The sequence below is a fragment of the Mobula birostris genome, chromosome 7 (assembly GCF_030028105.1).
Source record: "Mobula birostris isolate sMobBir1 chromosome 7, sMobBir1.hap1, whole genome shotgun sequence".
Taxonomy (NCBI): domain Eukaryota; kingdom Metazoa; phylum Chordata; class Chondrichthyes; order Myliobatiformes; family Myliobatidae; genus Mobula; species Mobula birostris.
The window spans coordinates 188,795,815-188,815,346 of NC_092376.1; the positions used below are offsets into that span (position 1 = coordinate 188,795,815).

General features: G+C 43.2%; 1 protein-coding gene across 8 annotated transcripts in view; it reads left to right on the plus strand.

Annotated features, from left to right (window-relative positions):
- arap3 (ArfGAP with RhoGAP domain, ankyrin repeat and PH domain 3) overlaps nucleotides 1-19,532 on the plus strand; it is a 358,711-nt gene that overhangs the window by 236,139 nt on the left and 103,040 nt on the right. For all 8 annotated transcript variants that reach the window (XM_072264187.1, XM_072264192.1, XM_072264193.1 and 5 more), the window contains exons 12-14: nucleotides 7,417-7,548; nucleotides 15,345-15,498; nucleotides 17,911-18,013. In XM_072264187.1, the coding sequence (XP_072120288.1) occupies nucleotides 7,417-7,548; nucleotides 15,345-15,498; nucleotides 17,911-18,013 (389 nt within the window). The remainder of the gene's footprint in view (nucleotides 1-7,416; nucleotides 7,549-15,344; nucleotides 15,499-17,910; nucleotides 18,014-19,532) is intronic.

Genomic DNA, 19,532 nt, shown 5'->3' on the forward strand with positions numbered 1-19,532 from the left:
ATTTGATTCCAAATAAATGGTTTATTGATCATTACAGAGTGTCTCTCCAGTACCTCCCCCTCCTTTCACCTTTTCCCAACCACAATTTCCCTCTCCCTGCCCTTTCCCACTCTCAGTCCACAATAGAGACCCGTATCAGAATCAGGTTTATCACTCACATATGTCATGAAATTTTTTTTTTTTTTGCAGCAGTACAGTGCAATACATAAAATTGCTACAGTATTGTGCAAAAGTCGTAGGCACCCTAGCTATTTAATGTGTATGTGCCTAAGACTTTTGCACAATACTGTTTTGAGAGGCATTTAGACTGACACATGAACTTGCAAAGAGTGACGGGAAATGGGTCACATGCAGGCAGATGGGATTCATTTAATTTGTCACCATGGTAGGAACAGATATCATGTTGAAGAGCATGTTCCTTACCATACCATATGTGCCATGTTCTGTTCTCCAGCATCCTGTCCAAGTCCCTTCAAAATTTTGGAGCATTCCCTCACAAGCTTTCCCACTAATGCAGCATTCTTTAAACAGCACCACTGCCCAGATCCTGAAAGACTGGTGCATTTTATTTATGAGTAACTTTAAGAGCTGGTTTCTGAGGTTACACCCACAGAACTACAAAGTCTTGAAATAGAGCAGCAGAGTAGTGCTTGCAAACCGCAAAACCTGACAACTGAAGATGGCAACCATGATGGAACTTATACAAACAATATTAGAATGACACACATCAACTTTAAGTCTATTAAAAGGTTGGAAAACAATTTGTAGACTTGCATGTTACTGTGAAGAGATATTTGGTTTCACATTGACTCACAAGGTCAACAAGCACATTTGAAAAAGATGAAAGGATGCTTTTCGCACAACTGGGAACTTTCATTGGATCTCTGAAGGTAGCTGGATATTTCTGCAACAGAAATCATTGAGGAGGTCGCAATGCCAGGATCTGATCACATGTAGGCAGCAGCGTACCCACCACTTAATGCCAGCCTTGTGTCCAGTTCGTTGTGTAACTCATCCCATCAGGTCTAACTCGGCCAGTTTTTAAAGATATAGATAAAAGGATTTTCTTTATTTGTCACATGCACATCAAAACATACAGTGTAGTGAATTATTTGTGTCAAATGAAACCAGTGAGGATTCTGCAAGTATTGCCGTGCTTCTGGCGCCAACATGACATGCCCACAGCTCACTTTCCCTAATCGCCTTTGGAATGTGTAAGGAAACAGGAACACACAGAGGAAGCTCACGCCATCATGGGGAGAACATACAAACTCCTTACAGACAGCAGTGGGAATTGAACCCCCATCTCACAGCTGGTGCTTTTATAGTTTATGCTAACTGCTATATTAACATGCCATCCCTTTTGAACCGTCTGTAGCTACAATTACCCTCTCTTTATCCCCACATCCATATCCCTTACTCCATTACAAAATAAACGTGTCTTTCCAATTGTCTAAAATTAACTTTACTGTAACCTAAAGAAGATGTTCAATCAGCCCCGGTATGAGACCTTGTTAACTAGGGTAGGTTGATAAATTTTTTGTCTGGACATCTTTATTTTTATTTTATTCAGATACAACATGAATAGCTCCTTCCAGTCCTCAAGCTGTGCTGCCAGCAACCCCTGATATGACTCTAGCCTAATCATAGGGCAATTTACAATGAACCTACAAACCGGTATGTCTTTGGACAGTGGAGTAAACTGGGGCATCCAGAAGAAAACTACATGGTCATGGGGAGAATGTGCAAAGTCCTTACAGACCGCGATGGAAATTGAAACTGGGTTGCTGCAGAGTTGTAAATTGTTGTGCTAACCACTATGCTATCGTGCCGCCCAGTGCACAGGGTGTACCCCAATGCACAGATAAGCAGAGTGCTTGTTTTCTGAAGGCACCTTATTCAGCCTATACCTTCATAGCTCGGTAAAAAATAGAATTCAAGCAAAAAGCAAGCTGAAATGGTGCCAAAGGGATTAAGGATTGATGCTTTCCTTTAACTTTGATGGGACTTAAATGATTTAAATTGAAGAAACTCAAGTACAGTATCTGTTCCTTTTCTCAAACCGACGTTAACTTGCCCACATATGGCTTTACTAATGTTTCCATTTGATGATTATCTATTGTGGTCTTTATGATCATGAGATCATGAGTTACCAAATTTATCTCATAGAACATAGAACACAGAACAGTTCATCACAGGAGCAAGCTCTTTGGCTCACGGTATTGTACTGAACCAATTAAACTCTAATCTAATGGCTAACTAAACTGATCACTTCTGCCTATACAATGTCCATATCCTTCTGTTTTCCTCACATTCATGTGCCTATGTAAACATCTCTTAAAAGCCTCTCATGTTTTTACCTCTACCACCACTTTTGGCCTGTACTCATTGAACTTTAGAAGTATGAGATGGGAAGCTCATTGAACCTTGTCGAATGTTGAAAGGTGTAGATAGAGTAGTCATGGACTGAATGGCACAGCCTCAGAATGGAGGGATGACCCCTTGCAACAGAGATGAGGAGAATTTCCTTCGCCAGAGGGTGGTGAATCTGTGGAATTCATTACGGAGGGCAGGTCACTGGGTGTATTGAAAACGGAGCTTGATGGATTCTTCATTAGTAAGGTAGTCAAAGGTTATGAGGAGGTGCGTGAGAGTCGGGTGGAAGGGAATAATAAATCAGTCATGATGGAATGGGGGGGAGAGAGAGAGAGAATATGAATATGAATAAATAATAGGACTCAGCTACTTTTAAGATTATTGTTTTTTTGTATATTCTGAGGAAACGACAGGTTTTAAAGCTGACAATCTTTCATGTTTAGTACTTAGTTATAGACAATAGACAATAGGTGCAGGAGTAGGCCATTCGGCCCTTTGAGCCAGCACCACCATTCACTGTGATCATGGCTGATCATCCACTATCAGTATCCAGTTCCTGCCTTATCCCCATAACCTTTGATTCCACTATCTTTAAGAGCTCTATCCATCTCTTTTTTGAAAGCATCCAGAGACTTGGCCTCCACAGCCTTCTGGGGCAGAGCATTCCATATATCCACCACTCTCTGGGTGAAAAGTTTTTCCTCAACTCCGTTCTAAATGGCCTACCCCTAATTAGTAAACTGTGGCCTCTGGTTCTGGACTCACCCATCAGTGGGAACATGCTTCCTGCCTGCAGCATGTCCAATCCCTTAATAATCTTATATGTTTCAATAAGGTCCCCTCTCAGCCTTCTAAATTCCAGAGTATACAAGCCCAGTCGCTCCAATCTCTTGACATATGACAGTCCCGCCATCCTGGGAATTAACCTTGTGAACCTACGCTGCACTCCCTCAATAGCAAGAATGTCCTTCCTCAAATTTGGAGACCAAAACTGCACACAGTACTCCAGGTGTGGTCTCACCAGGGCCCTGTACAACTGCAGAAGGACATCTTTGCTCCTATACTCAACTCCCCTTGTTATGAAGGCCAACATGCCATTAGCTTTCTTCACTGCCTGCTGTACCTGCATGCTTACTTTCAGTGACTGATGAACAAGGACACCTAGATCTCGTTGTACTTCCCCTTTTCCTAACTTGACACTATTCAGATAGTAATCTGCCTTCCTGTTCTTGCCACCAAAGTGGATAACCTCACATTTATCCACATTAAACTGCATCTGTCATGCATCTGCCCACTCACCCAGCCTGACAAAGTCTCCCTGCATTCTCATAACATCCTCCTCACATTTCACACTTCCACCCAGCTTTGTGTCATCGGCAAATTTGCTAATGTTACTTTTAATTCACTCATCTAAATCATTAATATATATTGTAAACAGCTGCAGTCCCAGCACTGAACCCTGCGGTACCCCACTGGTCACTGCCTGCCATTCCGAAAGGGACCCGTTAATCGCTACTCTTTGTTTTCTGTCAGCCAGCCAATTTTCAATCCATGTCAGTACTCTGCCCCCAATACCATGTGCCCTAATTTTGCCCACTAATCTCCTATGTGGGACATTATCAAAGACTTTCTGAAAGTCCAGGTACACTACATCCACTGGCTCTCCCTTGTCCATTTTCATAGTTACATCCTCAACAAATTCCAGAAGATTAGTCAAGCACAATTTCCCCTTCGTAAATCCATGCTGACTCAGACCAATCCTGTTGCTACTATCCAGATGTGTCGTAATTTCATCTTTTATAATTGACTGCTGCATCTTTCCCACCACCAACGTCAGGCTAACCAGTCTATAATTCCCTGTTTTCTCTCTTCCTCCCTTCTTGAAGAGAGGGACAACATTAGCTACCCTCCAATCCACAGGAACTGATCCTGAATCTATAGAACATTGGAAAATGATTACCAATGCATCCACGATTTCTAAAGCCACCTCCTTAAGTACCCTGGGATGCAGACCATCAGGTCCTGGGGACTTAGCAGCCTTCAGACCCAACAGCCTATCCAACACTATTTCCTGCCTAATATAAATTTCCTTCAATTCATCCATTACCCTAGGTCCTTTGGCCACTATTACATCTGGGAGATTGTTTGTGTTTTCCCTAGTGAAGACAGATCCAAAGTACCTGTTCAACTCGTCTGCCATTTCCTTGTTCCCCATAATAAATTCATCCACTTCTGTCTTCAAGCCCAATTTTGGTCTTAACTATTTTTTTCCTTTTCACATACCTAAAGAAGCTTTTACTATCCACCTTTATATTCTTGGCTAGTTTACCTTCGTACCTCATTTTTTCTCCACGTATTGCCTTTTTAGTTACCTTCTGTTGCTCTTTAAAAGTTTCCTAATCCTCAGGCTTCCTGCTCGTCTTTGCTATGTTATACTTCTTCTCTTTTATTTTTATACTGTCCATTACGTCCCTTGTCAGCCACGGTCTCCCCTTACTCCCCTTAGGATCTTTCTTCCTCTTTGGAACGAACTGATCCTGCACCTTCCGCATTATTCCCAGAAACACTTGCCATTGCTGTTCCACTGTCATCCCTGCTAGGGTATTGTTCCATTGAACTTTGGCCAGCTCCTCCCTCATAGCACCATAGTTCCCTTTGTTCAACTGTAATACTGACACTTCCGGGTTTCCCTTCTCCCTCTCAAATTGTAGATTTAAACATCATATTATGGTCACTACCTCCTAATGGCTCCTTTACCTCAAGGTCCCTGATCAAATCCGGTTCATTGCACAACACTAAATCTAGAATTGCATTCTCTCTGGTAGGCTCCAGTACAAGCTGTTCTAAGAATCCATCTCGGAGGGACTCCACAAACTCCCTTTCTTGGGGTCCAGTACCAATCTGATTCCTCCAGTCTACCTGCATGTTGAAGTCTCCCATAGCAACTGTAGCATTACCTTTGCGACATGCCAATTTTAACTTTTGATTCAACTTACACCCTACATCCAGACTACTGTTTGGGGGCCTGTAGATAATTCCCATTAGGGTCTTTCTACCCTTAGAATTTCTCAGTTCTATCCATACTGACTCTACGTCTCCTGATTCTATGTCCCCCTTTGCAAGGGACTGAATATCATTCCTCACCAACAGAGCCACCCCAACCCCTCTGCCCATCAGTCTGTCCTTTCAATAGGACGTATAGCCTTGAATATTCATTTCCCAGGCCCTGTCCACTTGAAGCCATGTCTCTGTTATTCCCACAACATCATACTCACCAATTTCCAACTGTGCCTCAAGCTTATCCACTTTATTTCTTATACTCCGTGCATTCATATACAATACTTTTAATTCATTACTCCCCTCACCTCCCATATCAATTCCTATTTCACTTGGCCATACTGTACGATCCCTTCTTGAGCTTTCTGCTCTGTTGATTCTGCTGTCATTCTTAACTTTTCTTATTCTCACTTTCCCTTTATCTCCTTCCTTGTTTCCAGTTCGTCCCCCACCCCCACTACTTAGTTTAAACACACCCGTATTGCAGAGGCAAACCTGGCTGCCAGAATGCTGGTGCCCCGCTTATTAAAGTGCAACCCGTCCCTTTTGTACAATTCATCCTTACCCCGAAACATACCCCAAAGGTCCAAGAATGTAAATCCTTGATTCCTGCACCAGTTCCTTAGCCACACATTCAGATCCATTATCTCCCTGTTCTTGACCACTCCAGCACGGGGAACTGGAAGCAAACCGGAGATAACCACCCTGGAAGTCCTGCTTTTCAGCCTTCTTCCGAGTTCCCTGAAGTCGCGCTGTAGAATGTCTTTCCTCTTCTTCCCCACGTCACTTGTGCTGACATGCACCACCACTTCCGGATGTTCAACTTCACTCTTGAGGATTCCCTGCAATCAGTCCGTGACATCCTGGATCCTGGCACCAGGGAGGCAGCACACCATCCTTAAATCTCGCCTGTTGCCACAGAAACCCCTTTCTGTACCTCTCACTATGGAGTTCCCTACTGCCACGGCTCTGCCTGACGTCTGTCTCCTCGGCTTTGCCTCAGCGCCAATTGTTGACTCGCAGACCCGTCCGCCTCTCAGACTGGCACTGTCTTCTGTCCTGACAGCTTCCAAGAGGGAGAACCTGTTTATGAGAGGCACGTCCCCCGTGGTCTCCTGTACTCTCTCAGATTCACAAATTACATCAAGAAACAGTTTGACTCGTTACTCATCCATGACTACCCTTGTGTCAGCTATCACACAAATCCCTTATGACAGTTCAGACACAGCTTTGTATCCTCCCAGCTCATTTAGCAGTGTGCAATTATGTGACCAGGTAGAACTTATTTTAAGGTTTATATTTAGCAGAAAAAATGTGACAAGATGACAGTGTGATTACTATCTCTGTCTTCGTGGTGAAACAGAGGTTCAAGGCGGTATGAGAAATTTATTATGGGTGAATTCCAAGCAGTGCAATACTCATTTTATGTCATATAATCATCAAATTGCCGGCCTTTCAAAATTAACCCTGGAGACAGGGAAACTCAAAGATTGATCTTTTAAATATTGTCGTTAAAAGAAAATAACCATGAATCTGTTAAAACAATTGCTGTTAGAAATGGAATGTGTCAATATTTCATGAATGTGTCAATATTGAAAGGTTGAGGGATGGGTAAACCTGTCATGACATAATAGTGGAGCGGACTCGTTGTGCAAAATGGTGTTGGAAAATAGTGTTGAAGTGGAAGATGAGTCATGATCATTCTGAGTGGTGGAGAAGGTACAACGGACCAAATGGCTTGCTTGTGCTTCTATATCTTATGCCGTTATGCCTTCTCCATTCCTGCCCATGAAACGAAAAGATTGGACCAGTTAATGACCTTATAAAGCATTACAGAAATATTTCAATGTTAACAGCCATTTACAAATGGACATTGTAAGTGCTGGTCTCCCGATCTGATACTTTTAAAGATATTATTGGTGTACTGACTGCTGCTGTTTAAATTGCACGAAAGCCATCGTGATCACCATCCTCTCCTTGCAGATGTTCTAAATTCCAACCCCTTGGACTCGGCTGCAATTTACAGTGAGATTACACAATCCTTCGTACATTGTGGGTATCTGTACAAAACGTCAGCCATGACAAAGCTTCCTGCCAGCAAGAAATGCAAAGATGGTATGTGATCATCATTGAAGATCGTTGAATGTTTGACCTAAAAGTTAATATAGTTATAACCATTTGGTAGTACTTCTTATGATAAATACAGATCAAGTTACCTTCCATTCTTTCTACAATGTTTTTATAACACGTCTATTGTATTTTCTTCATTACCTTGACCAAATGGCAGTGTAGACTTGAAAAGCTATGTTAACTAGTCTGGGTTAAGACTGAAGATTCTTTCCCTGACATGAAAACCATTTGATTTCCATGAAAACCTGAAGAAGACATTCAATTTGCTCAAAACACCAAGTTCTCTCCATCCCAATATTCCCTGGTTATAAGCCTAGAGGAAAATACATAACAACATAGTAGAATTGATATTACCAAATTGGTACTAAAAACTTTTAGGCCAGGTTCACTTCAACTTCTTTGAGAATACTCAAACTCATTAGGAACAGGACTATTAGAAATAAGAGAAAAAAACGACTTGTCTTCATACTCTTCAATAGATTGTATGGCAGGGTTGTATTCTCAGCATTAGGTTTCAAACTTTTTTCCACTCTATTTTTGAACAAACACAAATGCAATTTTATGAAGAATGAGACAATTTTATAAAATATTAAAGTATAAGTTTCTTACACTTCTTTTGGCTTCTGTACCCTTCCTTTCCGATCCTGTTGAAGAGTCTTGGTCATAGAAACATAGAAAACATAGAAAATAGGTGCAGAAGTAGGGCATTCGGCCCTTCACGGCTGCACCGCCATTCAGTATGATCATGGCTGATCATCCAACTCAGAACTCTGTACCAGCCTTCCCTCCATACCCCCTGATCCCTTTAGCCACAAGGGCCATATCTAACTCCCTCTTAAGTATAGCCAATGAACTGGCCTCAACTGTTTCTTGTGACAGAGAATTCCACAGATTCACCACTCTCTGTGTGAAGAAGTTTTTCCTAATCTCGGTCTTATAAGGCTTCACCTTTGTCCTCAAACTGTGACCCCTTGCTCTAGACTTCCCCAACATCGGGAACAATCTTCCTGCATCTAGCCTGTCCAATCTCTTTAGGATTTTATACGTTTCAATAAGATCCCCCCTCAATCTTCTAAATTCCAACGAGTATAAGCCTAATCGATCCAGTCTTTCATCATATGAAAGTCCTGCCATCCCAGGAATCAATCTGGTGAACCTTCTTTGTACTCCCTCTATGGCAAGGATGTCTTTCCTCAGATTAGGGGACCAAAACTGCACGCAATACTCCAGGTGTGGTCTCACCAAGGCCTTGTACAACTGCAGTAGTACCTCCCTGCTCCCGTACTCAAATCCTCTTGCTATGAATGCCAGCATACCATTCGCCTTTTTCACCGCCTGCTGTACCTGCATGCCTACTTTCAATGATTGGTGTATAATGACACCCAGGTCTCATTGCACCTCCCCTTTTCCTAATCGGCCACCATTCAGATAATAATCTGTTTTCCTGTTTTTCCCACCAAAGTGGATAAGCTCACATTTATCCACATTAAATTGCATCTGCCATGAATTTGCCCACTCACCCAACCTATCCAAGTCACCCTGCATCCTCTTAGCATCCTCCTCACAGCTAACACTGCCGCCCAGCTTCGTGTCATCCGCAAACTTGGAGATGCTGCATTTAATTCCCTCGTCTAAGTCATTAATATATACTGTAAACAACTGGGGTCCCAGCACTGAGCCTTGTGGTACCCCACTAGTCACTGCCTGCCATTCTGAAAAGGTCCCGTTTATTCCCACTCTTTGCTTCCTGTCTGCCAACCAATTCTCTATCCACATCAATACCTTAGCCCCAATACCGTGTGCTTTAAGTTTGCACACTAATCTCCTGTGTGGGACCTTGTCAAAAGCCTTTTGAAAATCCAAATATATCACATCCACTGGTTCTCCCCTATCCACTCTACTAGTTACATCCTCAAAAAATTCTATGAGATTCGTCAGACATGATTTTCCTTTCACGAATCCATGCTGACTTTGTCCGATGATTTCACTGCTTTCCAAATGTGCTGTTATCACATCTTACATAGAACATAGAATAGTACAGCACAGTACAGGCCCTTCAGCCCACAATGTTGTGCCAACCCTCAAACCCTGCCTCCCATATAACCTCCCACATTAAATTCCTCCATATACCTGTCTAGTAGTCTCTTAAACTTCACTAGTGTATCTGACTCCACCACTGACTCAGGCAGTGCATTCCATACACCAACCACTCTCTGAGTAAAAAACCTTCCTCTAATATCCCCCTTGAACTTCCCACCCCTTACCTTAAAGCCATGTCCTCTTGTATTGAGCAGTGGTGCCCCGGGGAAGAGGCGCTGGCTATCCACTCTATCTATTCCTCTTATTATCTTGTACACCTCTATCATGTCTCCTCTCATCCTCCTTCTCTCCAAAGAGTAAAGCCCTAGCTGCCTTAATCTCTAATCATAATGCATACTTTCTAAACCAGGCAGCATCCTGGTAAATCTCCTCTGTACCCTTTCCAATGCTTCCACATGCTTCCTATAGTGAGGCGACCAGAACTGGACACAGTACTCCAAGTGTGGCCTAACCAAAGTTTTATAGTGCTGCATCATTACATCGTGACTCTTAAACTCTGTCCCTTGACTTATGAAAGGTAACACCCCATAAGCTTTCTTAACTACCCTATCCACCTGTGAGGCAACTTTCAGGGATCTGTGGACATGTACCCCGAGATTCCTCTGCTCCTCCACACTACCAAGTATCCTGCCATTTACCTTGTACTCTGCCTTGGAGTTTGTCCTTCCACAGTGTACCACCTAACACTTCTCCGGGTTGAACTCCATCTGCCACTTCTCAGCCCACTTCTGCATCCTATCAATGTCTCTCTGCAATCTTTGACAATCCTCTACACTATCTACAAAACCACCAACCTTTGTGTCATCTGCAAACTTGCCAACCCACCCTTCTACCCCCACATCCAGGTCGTTAATAAAAATTACGAACAGTAGAGGTCCCAGAACAGATCCTTGTGGGACATCGCTAGTCACAATCCTCCATTCTGAATGTACTCCCTCCACCACCACCCTCTGCCTTCTGCAGGCAAGCCAATTCTGAATCCACCTGGCCAAACTTCCCTGGATCCCATGCCTTCTAAATTTCTGAATAAGCCTACCATGTGGAACCTTGTCAAATGCCTTACTAAAATCCATACAGATCACATCCACTGCACTACCCTCATCTATATGCCTGGTCACCTCCACAAAGAACTCTATCAGGCTTGTTAGACACGATCTGCCCTTCACAAAGCCATGCTGACTGTCCCTGATCAGATCATGATTCTCTAAATACCTATAGATCCTATCTCTAAGAATCTTTTCCAACAGCTTTCCCACCACAGACGTAAGGCTCACTGGTCCATAATTACCCGGACTATCCCTACTACCTTTTTTGAACAAGGGGACAACATTCACCTCCCTCCAATCCTCCAGTACCATTCCCATGGACAACGAGGACATAAAGATCCTAGCCAGAGGCTCAGCAATCTCTTCTCTCGCCTCGTGGAGCAGCCTGGGGAATATTCCGTCAGGCCCCGGGGACTTATCAGTCCTAATGTATCTTAACAACTCCAACACCTCCTCTCCCTTAATATCAACATGCTCCAGAACATCAACCTCTCTCATATTGTCCTCACCATCATCAAGTTCCCTCTCATTGGTGAATACTGAAGAGAAGTATTCATTGAGGACCTCGCTCACTTCCACAGCTTCCAGGCACATCTTCCCACCTTTATCTCTAATCGGTCCTACCTTCACTCCTGTCATCCTTTTGTTCTTCACATAATTGAAGAATGCCTTGGGGTTTTCCTTTACCCTACTCACCAAGGCCTTCTCATGCCCCCTTCTTGCTCTTCTCAGCCCCTTCTTAAGCTCCTTTCTTGCTTCCCTATATTCCTCAATAGACCCATCTGATCCTTGCTTCCTAATCCTCATGTATGCTGCCTTCTTCCACCTGACTAGATTTTCCACCTCACTGTCACCCATGGTTCCTTCACCCTACCATTCTTTATCTTCCTCACTGGGACAAATTTATCCCTAACATCCCGCAAGAGATCTCTAAACATCGACCACGTGTCCATAGTACATTTCCCTGCAAAAACATCATCCCAATTCACACCTGGAAGTTCTAGCCTTATAGCCTCATAATTTGCCTTTCCCCAATTAAAAATTTTCCTGTCCTCTCTGATTCTATCCTTTTCCATGATAATGCTAAAGGCCAGGGAGCAGTGGTCACTGTGCCCCAAATGCTCACCCACTGAGAGATCTGTGACCTGACCCAATTCATTACCTAGTACTAGATCTAGTATGGCATTCCCCCGGTCGGCCTGTTCACATACTGTGACAGGAATCTGTCCTGGACACACTTAACAAACTCTGCCCCATCTAAACCCTTGGAACTAATCAGGCGCCAATCAATATTAGGGAAGTTAAAGTCACCCATGATAACAACCCTGTTATTTTTGCACCTTTCCAAAATCTGCCCCCCAATCTGCTCCTCTGTATCTCTGCTGCTACCAGGGGTCCTATAGAATACCCCCAATAGAGTAACTGCTCCCTTCCTGTTCCTGACTTCCACCCATATTGACTCAAAAGAGGATCCTGCTACATTGCCCACCCTTTCTGTAGCTGTAATAGTATCCCTGACCAGTAATGCCACCCCTCCTCCCCTTTTTCCACCCTCTCTATCCCTTTTAAAGCACTGAAATCCAGGAATATTGAGAATCCATTCCTGCCCTGGTGCCAGCCAAGTCTCTGTAATGGCCACTACCTCATAATTCCATGTATGTATCCAAGCTCTCAGTTCATCACCTTTGTTCCTACATTTCAGCCCTTCTACCTTACTGCCTTTACACAGTTTATTCTGCTTCTCTTTCCTCAAAGCCTCTCTGTATATTAGATATGGCTTTACTCCATTCACTTCTTTCACTCCTCTATCGCTCTGGGTCCCATCTTTGATAACTGACTCTAGCATTTTCCCCACCACCGATGTTAGGCTAACCGGTCTATAATTCCCCAGTTTCTCTCTCCCTCCTTTTTTAAAAAGTGGGGTTACTTTAGCTACCCTCTAATCCTCAGGAACTAGTCCAGAATCTAAAGAGTTTTGAAAAATTATCACTAATGCATCCACTATTTCTTGGGCTACTTCCTTAAGCACTCTGGGATGCAGACTATCTGGCCCTGGGTATTTATCTGCCTTTAATCCCTTCACTTTACCTAACATCACTTCCCTACTAACATGTATTTCCCTCAGTTCCTTCATCTCACTGGACCCTCTGTCCCCTACTATTTCTGGAAGATTATTTATGTCCTCCTTAGTGAAGGCAGAACCAAAGTAGTTATTCAAATAGTCTGCTATGTCCTTGCTCCCCATAATCAATTCACCTGTTTCTGTCTGTAGGGGACCTACATTTGTCTTAACCAATCTTTTTCTTTTCACATATCTATAAAAGCTTTTACAGTCAGCTTTTATGTTCCCTGCCAGTTTTCTCTCATAATCTTTTTTCCCCTTCCTAATTAAGCCCTTCGTCCTCCTCTGCTGGACTCTGAATTTCTCCCAGTCCTCAGGCAAGCCACTTTTTCTGGCTAAATTGTATGCTTCTTCTTTGGAATTTATACTATCCCTAATTTCCCTTGTCAGCCACGGGTGCACTACCTTCCCTGATTTATTCTTTTGCCAAACTGGGATGAACAATTTTTGTAGTTCATCCATGCGATCGTTAAATGCTTGCCATTGCATATCCACCGTCAGCCCTTTAAGTGTCATTTGCCAGTCTATCTTAGCTAATTCACGTCTCATACCTTCAAAGTTACCCTTCTTTAAGTTCAGAACCTTTGTTTCTGAATTAACTATGTCATCTCTCCATCTTAATTAAGAATTTCACCATATTATGGTCATTCTTACCCAAGGGGCCTCTCACGACAAGATTGCTAATCAACCCTTACTCATTGCTCAATACCCAGTCTAGAATAGCCTGCTCTCCAGTTGGTTCTTCGACATGTTGGTTCAAAAAACCATCCCGCATACATTCCAAGAAATCCTCTTCCTCAGCACCCTTACCAATTTGGTTCACCCAATCTATTTGTAGATTGAAGTCAACCATTATAACTGCTGTTCCTTTATTGCATGCATTTCTAATTCCCTGTTTAATACCATCCCCGACCTCACTATTACTGTTAGGTGGCCTGTACACAACTCCCACCAGCGTCTTCTGCCCCTTAATGTTATGCAGCTCTACCCACATCCTCCTGGCTAATGTTCTTCCTTTCTATTGCATTAATCTCCTCTCTAACCAGCAATGCTACCCCACCTCCTTTTCTTTCATGTCTATCCCTCCTGAATATTGAATATCCCTGAATATACCCTAACCCATCCTTGGTCACCCTGGAGCCATGTCTCTGTGATCCCAACTATATCATATTCATTAATAACAATCTGCACTTTTAATTCATCCACCTTGTTATGAATGCTCCTTGCATTGACACACAAAGCCTTCAGGCTCACTTTTCCAACACTCTTACCCTTTATACAATTACGTTGAAAAGTGGCCCTGTTTGATTTTTGCCCTGGATTTGCCGGCCTGCCACTTTTTCTTTTCACCTTACTACTTCTTGCTTCTACCCTCATTTTACACCCCTCTGTCTCTATCCACTTGTTCCCATCCCCCTGTTGTGAACTAACCTCCTCTCTCCTAGTCTCTTTAACTTGATTCCCACCCCCCAACCATTCTAGTTTAAAGTTACCTCAGTAGCCCTCGCAAATCTCCCCACCAGGATATTGGTCCCCCTAGGATTCAAGTGTAACCCGTCCTTTTTGTACAGGTCACACCTGCGCCAAAAGAGGTCCCAATGATCCAAAAACTTGAATCCCTGCCTCCTGCTCCAATCCCTCAGCCACGCATTTATCCTCCACCTCATTGCATTCCTACTCTCACTGTTGCGTGGCACAGGCAGTAATCCCAAGATTACTACCTTTGTGGTCCTTTTTCTCAACTCCCTTCCTAACTCCCTATATTCTCCTTTCAGGACCTCTTCCCTTTTCCTACCTATGTCATTGGTACCTATATGTACCACGACCTCTGGCTCCTCACCCTCCCACTTCAGGATATCTCGGACACGATCAGAAATATCCTGGACCCTGGCACCAGGGAGGCAAACTACGGGTCTCTGGACTGCATCCACAGAATCACCTATCTGACCCCCTTACTATTGAGTCCCTTATTACAACTGCCCTCCTCTTCCTTGCCCTACCCTTCTGAGCTACAGGACTAGACTCTGTGCTGGAGGCACGGCCACTGTCGCTTCCCCCGGGTAAGCTGTCCCCCCCCCCCAACAGTACTCAAACAGGCGTACGTATTGTCAAGTGGCACAGCCACCGGGGTACTCTCTATTACCTGACTCTGACTCTTCCCCTTCCCCCTCCTAACCGTGACCCACTTGTCTGCCTCCTGGGGCCCCAGTGTGACCACCTGCCCGTAAATCCTCTCTATCAACTCCTCACTCTCCCTGACCAGATGAAGGTCATCAAGCTGCAGCTCCAGTTCCCTAACGCAGTACCTTAGGAGCTGCATCTCGACGCACCTGGCGCAAATGTGGACAGATATGTCAAACCATAGACTGTTTATTTCCCTCCATCGATGCTGCCTGACCTGCTGAATTCCTCCAAAATTTTGTGTGTTGATGTTACTAAATATAAGGACACGTTATTGAACTGTTCATTTTATGACTGATTTTGCCCTTTGTTGTCAATATGCTTTCTTGCAGAATTTCAGAAACAGTGGTGTTCCTTGGAACGGTCTCTTCTTTTTTATGAAACAGACAAGAGTCCTGAACCGATTGGCAAGATCGAAATGAGTGAGATTGTCTGCATAGGAGTGAACAGGCCACAGTCAATGTCCATTTCGATCCCGACAGACAGGTACCGGGGAAATCAGTCAATGTTCCTTGCAGCATTTGTCTCTGCCCCATCTGGGCTCTGTGGGACAAAATGTCTCATAGATGTTAAAGATGTCAATGATAGGGTCAGATCATACTTAACCTCAGTTGATTGTTTCAAAAATGGTCACCAGGTATTCTCTATCTGCTCCTCAACTTGTCCCTGGACTCTGCACTGGCGTACTAATGATCAGAAATCTGAATCAAGCTGAGGATTGTGGAGGGAGGGCCAGATGCCAGGTCATGTGACCTCCCACTCCACCACTGCTGTCATTGTTGAGTTAGCAGAGAAACACAGTTATCCAGATCAGGAGTGCCAAATGCATTCTGTGTCCAGGCTGCACAAACCTGCAGTGGTAGAAGCACAAACCCTATACCTTGAATATATTGTAGCCATTTACTGTGTGTAATTTGGCTGTGAAGGTAAGAAATCTACTTTGTTAACTTTATGCTATCTTATCTTCATGCTTTTAATTAATTTGATTATAAATAATTTATTTCTTCAGTTAATATTTATTTTGTCTCAATATATTGCTATTTGTCAAGCATTAGGATGAAGCTATGGGGGTTTAGGTTTGAGGAACTTGCAGGGGTACAGCCAGCTCCTTTTGAGCTCCTCTCCCCACAGGAAATCTGGGATCACTCTGATGGTCCAGCATTGTATAAGTTTGCCCCAGATTTATATATCACCAATCTGCAGTGACCACAAAATATAAAAGCAGAATTAGACCATTTGGTCCATCAAGTCTGATCTACAACTGAATCACGGCCGACTTTCAAACCCATTCTCCTGCCTTCTCCCTGTAACCTCTTATCCCTTTGCCAATCAAGAACCTGTCAATTTCTACCCTAAATACCTCAAATGACATGTCCTCCACTGCCCTCAGTGGCAATGAATTCCACAGAGTGGAAGTATGGAATGAACTGGAGCTTGGACATCATCTTCTTACAGAATTTCTAACTGTCTTTGATCACCAGTGACATATAGAAGGTGTAGAAAAGACCTTTTGACTGTAAGATGTCCCAGATGACCATCAGAGCAATCAAGGGGAAATGAATTTTGAAATCTGAGGCACCACCATGTCACTTTGACTGTTGAATAATTGTTGGTGCTAGATGGGGTGGTTCGAGTATCTCAGAAATTGCTGAACTCCTGGGATTTTCATGGACACCAGTCTCTAGAGTTTAGTGAGAATGGTAGGAAGAACAAAAACAAAAACATCCAGTGAGAGGCAGTACTAGGGGAGAAAATGCCTTGTTAATGAGAAAGATCAGAGGAGAATGGCCAGACTGGTTCAGTCTGACAGATGGCAATAGAAAATCAGATAACCATGTGTTACAGCAGTGGTGCGCAGTAGAGCAACTCTGAACTCACAACACATTGAACTTCGAAGTGGATGTGCTAAAGCAGCAGAAGACCACACCAGGTTCCACTCCTGTACCCAATAAAGTAGCCACTGAGTGTATATGGATAATTTGAGAATACTGTATCTGGTGCTCCCAATGTGGCCTACTCCACATTGGTGAGACCTGTCATAAATTGGGGACCAGTTTGTCGAGCACCTCCACTCCATCTGCCGAAAGTGAACTCCCAGTGACCAAATATTTTAATTCCAATTCCTATTCCCATTCTGACATATTGGTCCATTGGTTCCTCTTCGCCATGATGAGGCCACTCTCAGGGTGGAGGAGCAACACCTTATATTCCATCTGGGTAGCCTCCAACCTGATGGCATGAATATAGATTTCTCCTTCTGGTTGAAAAAAAATCCCTCTCCCTCCCATCTTCTTCTATTTCCCACTCTGGCTTCTTATCTCTTCTCACCTTCCTCTCACGTCCTCCTCCTTCCCTTTCTCCTAAGCTCCACTCTCCTCTCCTATCAGATTCCTTCCTCTTCAGCCCTTTACCTTTCCCACTCACCTGGCTTCACCTATCACCTTCCAGCTATTCTCCTTCCACTCCATTTTAGTCTGATTTCTTCCCCTTTCCTTCCCAGTCCAGAAGAAGGGTCTTGGCTCAAAACATACTGTTCATTTCCATGGAAGATGTCTGGCCTGCTGAGTTCCTCCAGCATTTTGTTTGTGTTGAGTAGTGTTTGAACTCCTATCCCTGTATACAAGCATGAGCAGAGGCCTTATCTGATGACAGGGATCATTATCCTCACAAGTAAATGGACCATCATTCAAATGTGGACCAATCTATAATCGTAGTAGTGAACTTTAGAAGGGCTGATATTATTCTGGAATACAATGCTATTTTAATCCATGCTTTAATTCAATCTTCAGTGGCCTGAAACTTGAAAAAATTGGAAAATATTATTTTATGTATTTCTGAAAAAAATTGTTCTGGCTTTGGGATTTGTTTCAGCCTGTTTTATTTTACTGGCTTCCTTAGGTTTCGGTACACATTTGAAATCTTTTTGTCTTCAGAAAAGTTATTCCAGTTTGGAACGGACAACCCTGAAACTCTACAAACATGGACAAGCTCCATAGCAAAGGTACCTGCTGCTAAATTATCACATAGAAGTAATCGTATCATGCTCCCCATATTTCCACACTACCCTCCTAGGCATCACCACTGTGAGTTAATGACAGTAGAAGATTCCATGTTGTTGCAAACGTGAAACAATGGGAAGGCAACCTGCCTACTCACCAGGCAGTAGATAGCTATGACTTATCCGACCTTAACTGGTTTCTAGTGTGCCAGGGATAGTCATACCAGGAAGCTTTAGAGTCATAGAAAAGCACAGTACAGAAGCAGGCAGTTCAGCCCATCTAGTCCATGCCAAACCATTTAAATTGCCTAGTCACATCAATCTGCACCTGAAACACGGACATCCATATACTTATTCAAATTTCCTTTAAACCTTGAAATCGAGCTTGCATGTGTCACTTGTGCCTTCAGCTCTTTCCACACTCTGAATAAAGAAGTTTCCCCTCATGTTCCCCTTAAATATTTCACCCTTCACCCTTAACCCATGACCTCTAGTTGTAGCCCCATCCAAACTCAGTGGAAAAAGCCTGCTTGCATTTATCCCATGTACACCCCTCAAAATTTTGTATATCTCTATCAAATGTCATTGAAATCTTCTACGTTCCAAGAAATAAAGTCCCAACCTATTCAGTCTTCCCTTATAACTCAGGTCCTCCAGTCCTGGCAACATCCTTGTAAATTTTCTCTGTACTCTTTCAACCTTGTTTACATCTTTCCCGTACGTAGGTGACAAAAACTGCACACAATAGGCCTTTATTTCTCTTCCAATTTATTTTATACATTTTGTTTTATTTTTAAGCAATTTTATTCACCTTTTGTCTTTTTCAATCCTTTTTGCAGCTCATGTTTCACACTATACAGGTTTTCACCTATTTTAATGTCTTTTTTTTAATTCCATGCTTTCACCTGTCCTTTTGATTTTATTCTGGGCATGTCCTTTATTATCAATTCTGAGATTTGTTCCACTGACTAACCTTCCTTTCCCAATTCTCAAGAAACATCTCAGTAGTAAATACTGTTTGCAAGATTGCAATTTATTTGCTATGACCGTTAATGACATTATATTCCTGGTACTTTTTGCAATATCAGAAGACCTGAACTGTCATCTCTCTTTCTCCCTCCACAGATGTTGCCTGACCTAATCAGAACATAGAACATAGAATAGTACAGCACAGTACAGGCCCTTCGGCCCACAATGTTGTGCCGACCCTCAAACCCTGCCTCCCATATAAGCCCCCACCTTAGATTCCCCCATATACCTGTCTAGTAGTCTCTTAAACTTCACTAGTGTATCTGCCTCCACCACTGACTCAGGCAGTGCATTCCACACACCAACCGCTCTCTGAGTAAAAAACCTTCCTCTAATATCCCCCTTGAACTTCCCACCCCTTACCTTAAAGCCATGTCCTCTTGTATTGAGCAGTGGTGCCCTGGGGAAGAGGCGCTGGCTATCCACTCTATCTATTCCTCTTATTATCTTGTACACCTCTATCATGTCTCCTCTCATCCTCCTTCTCTCCAAA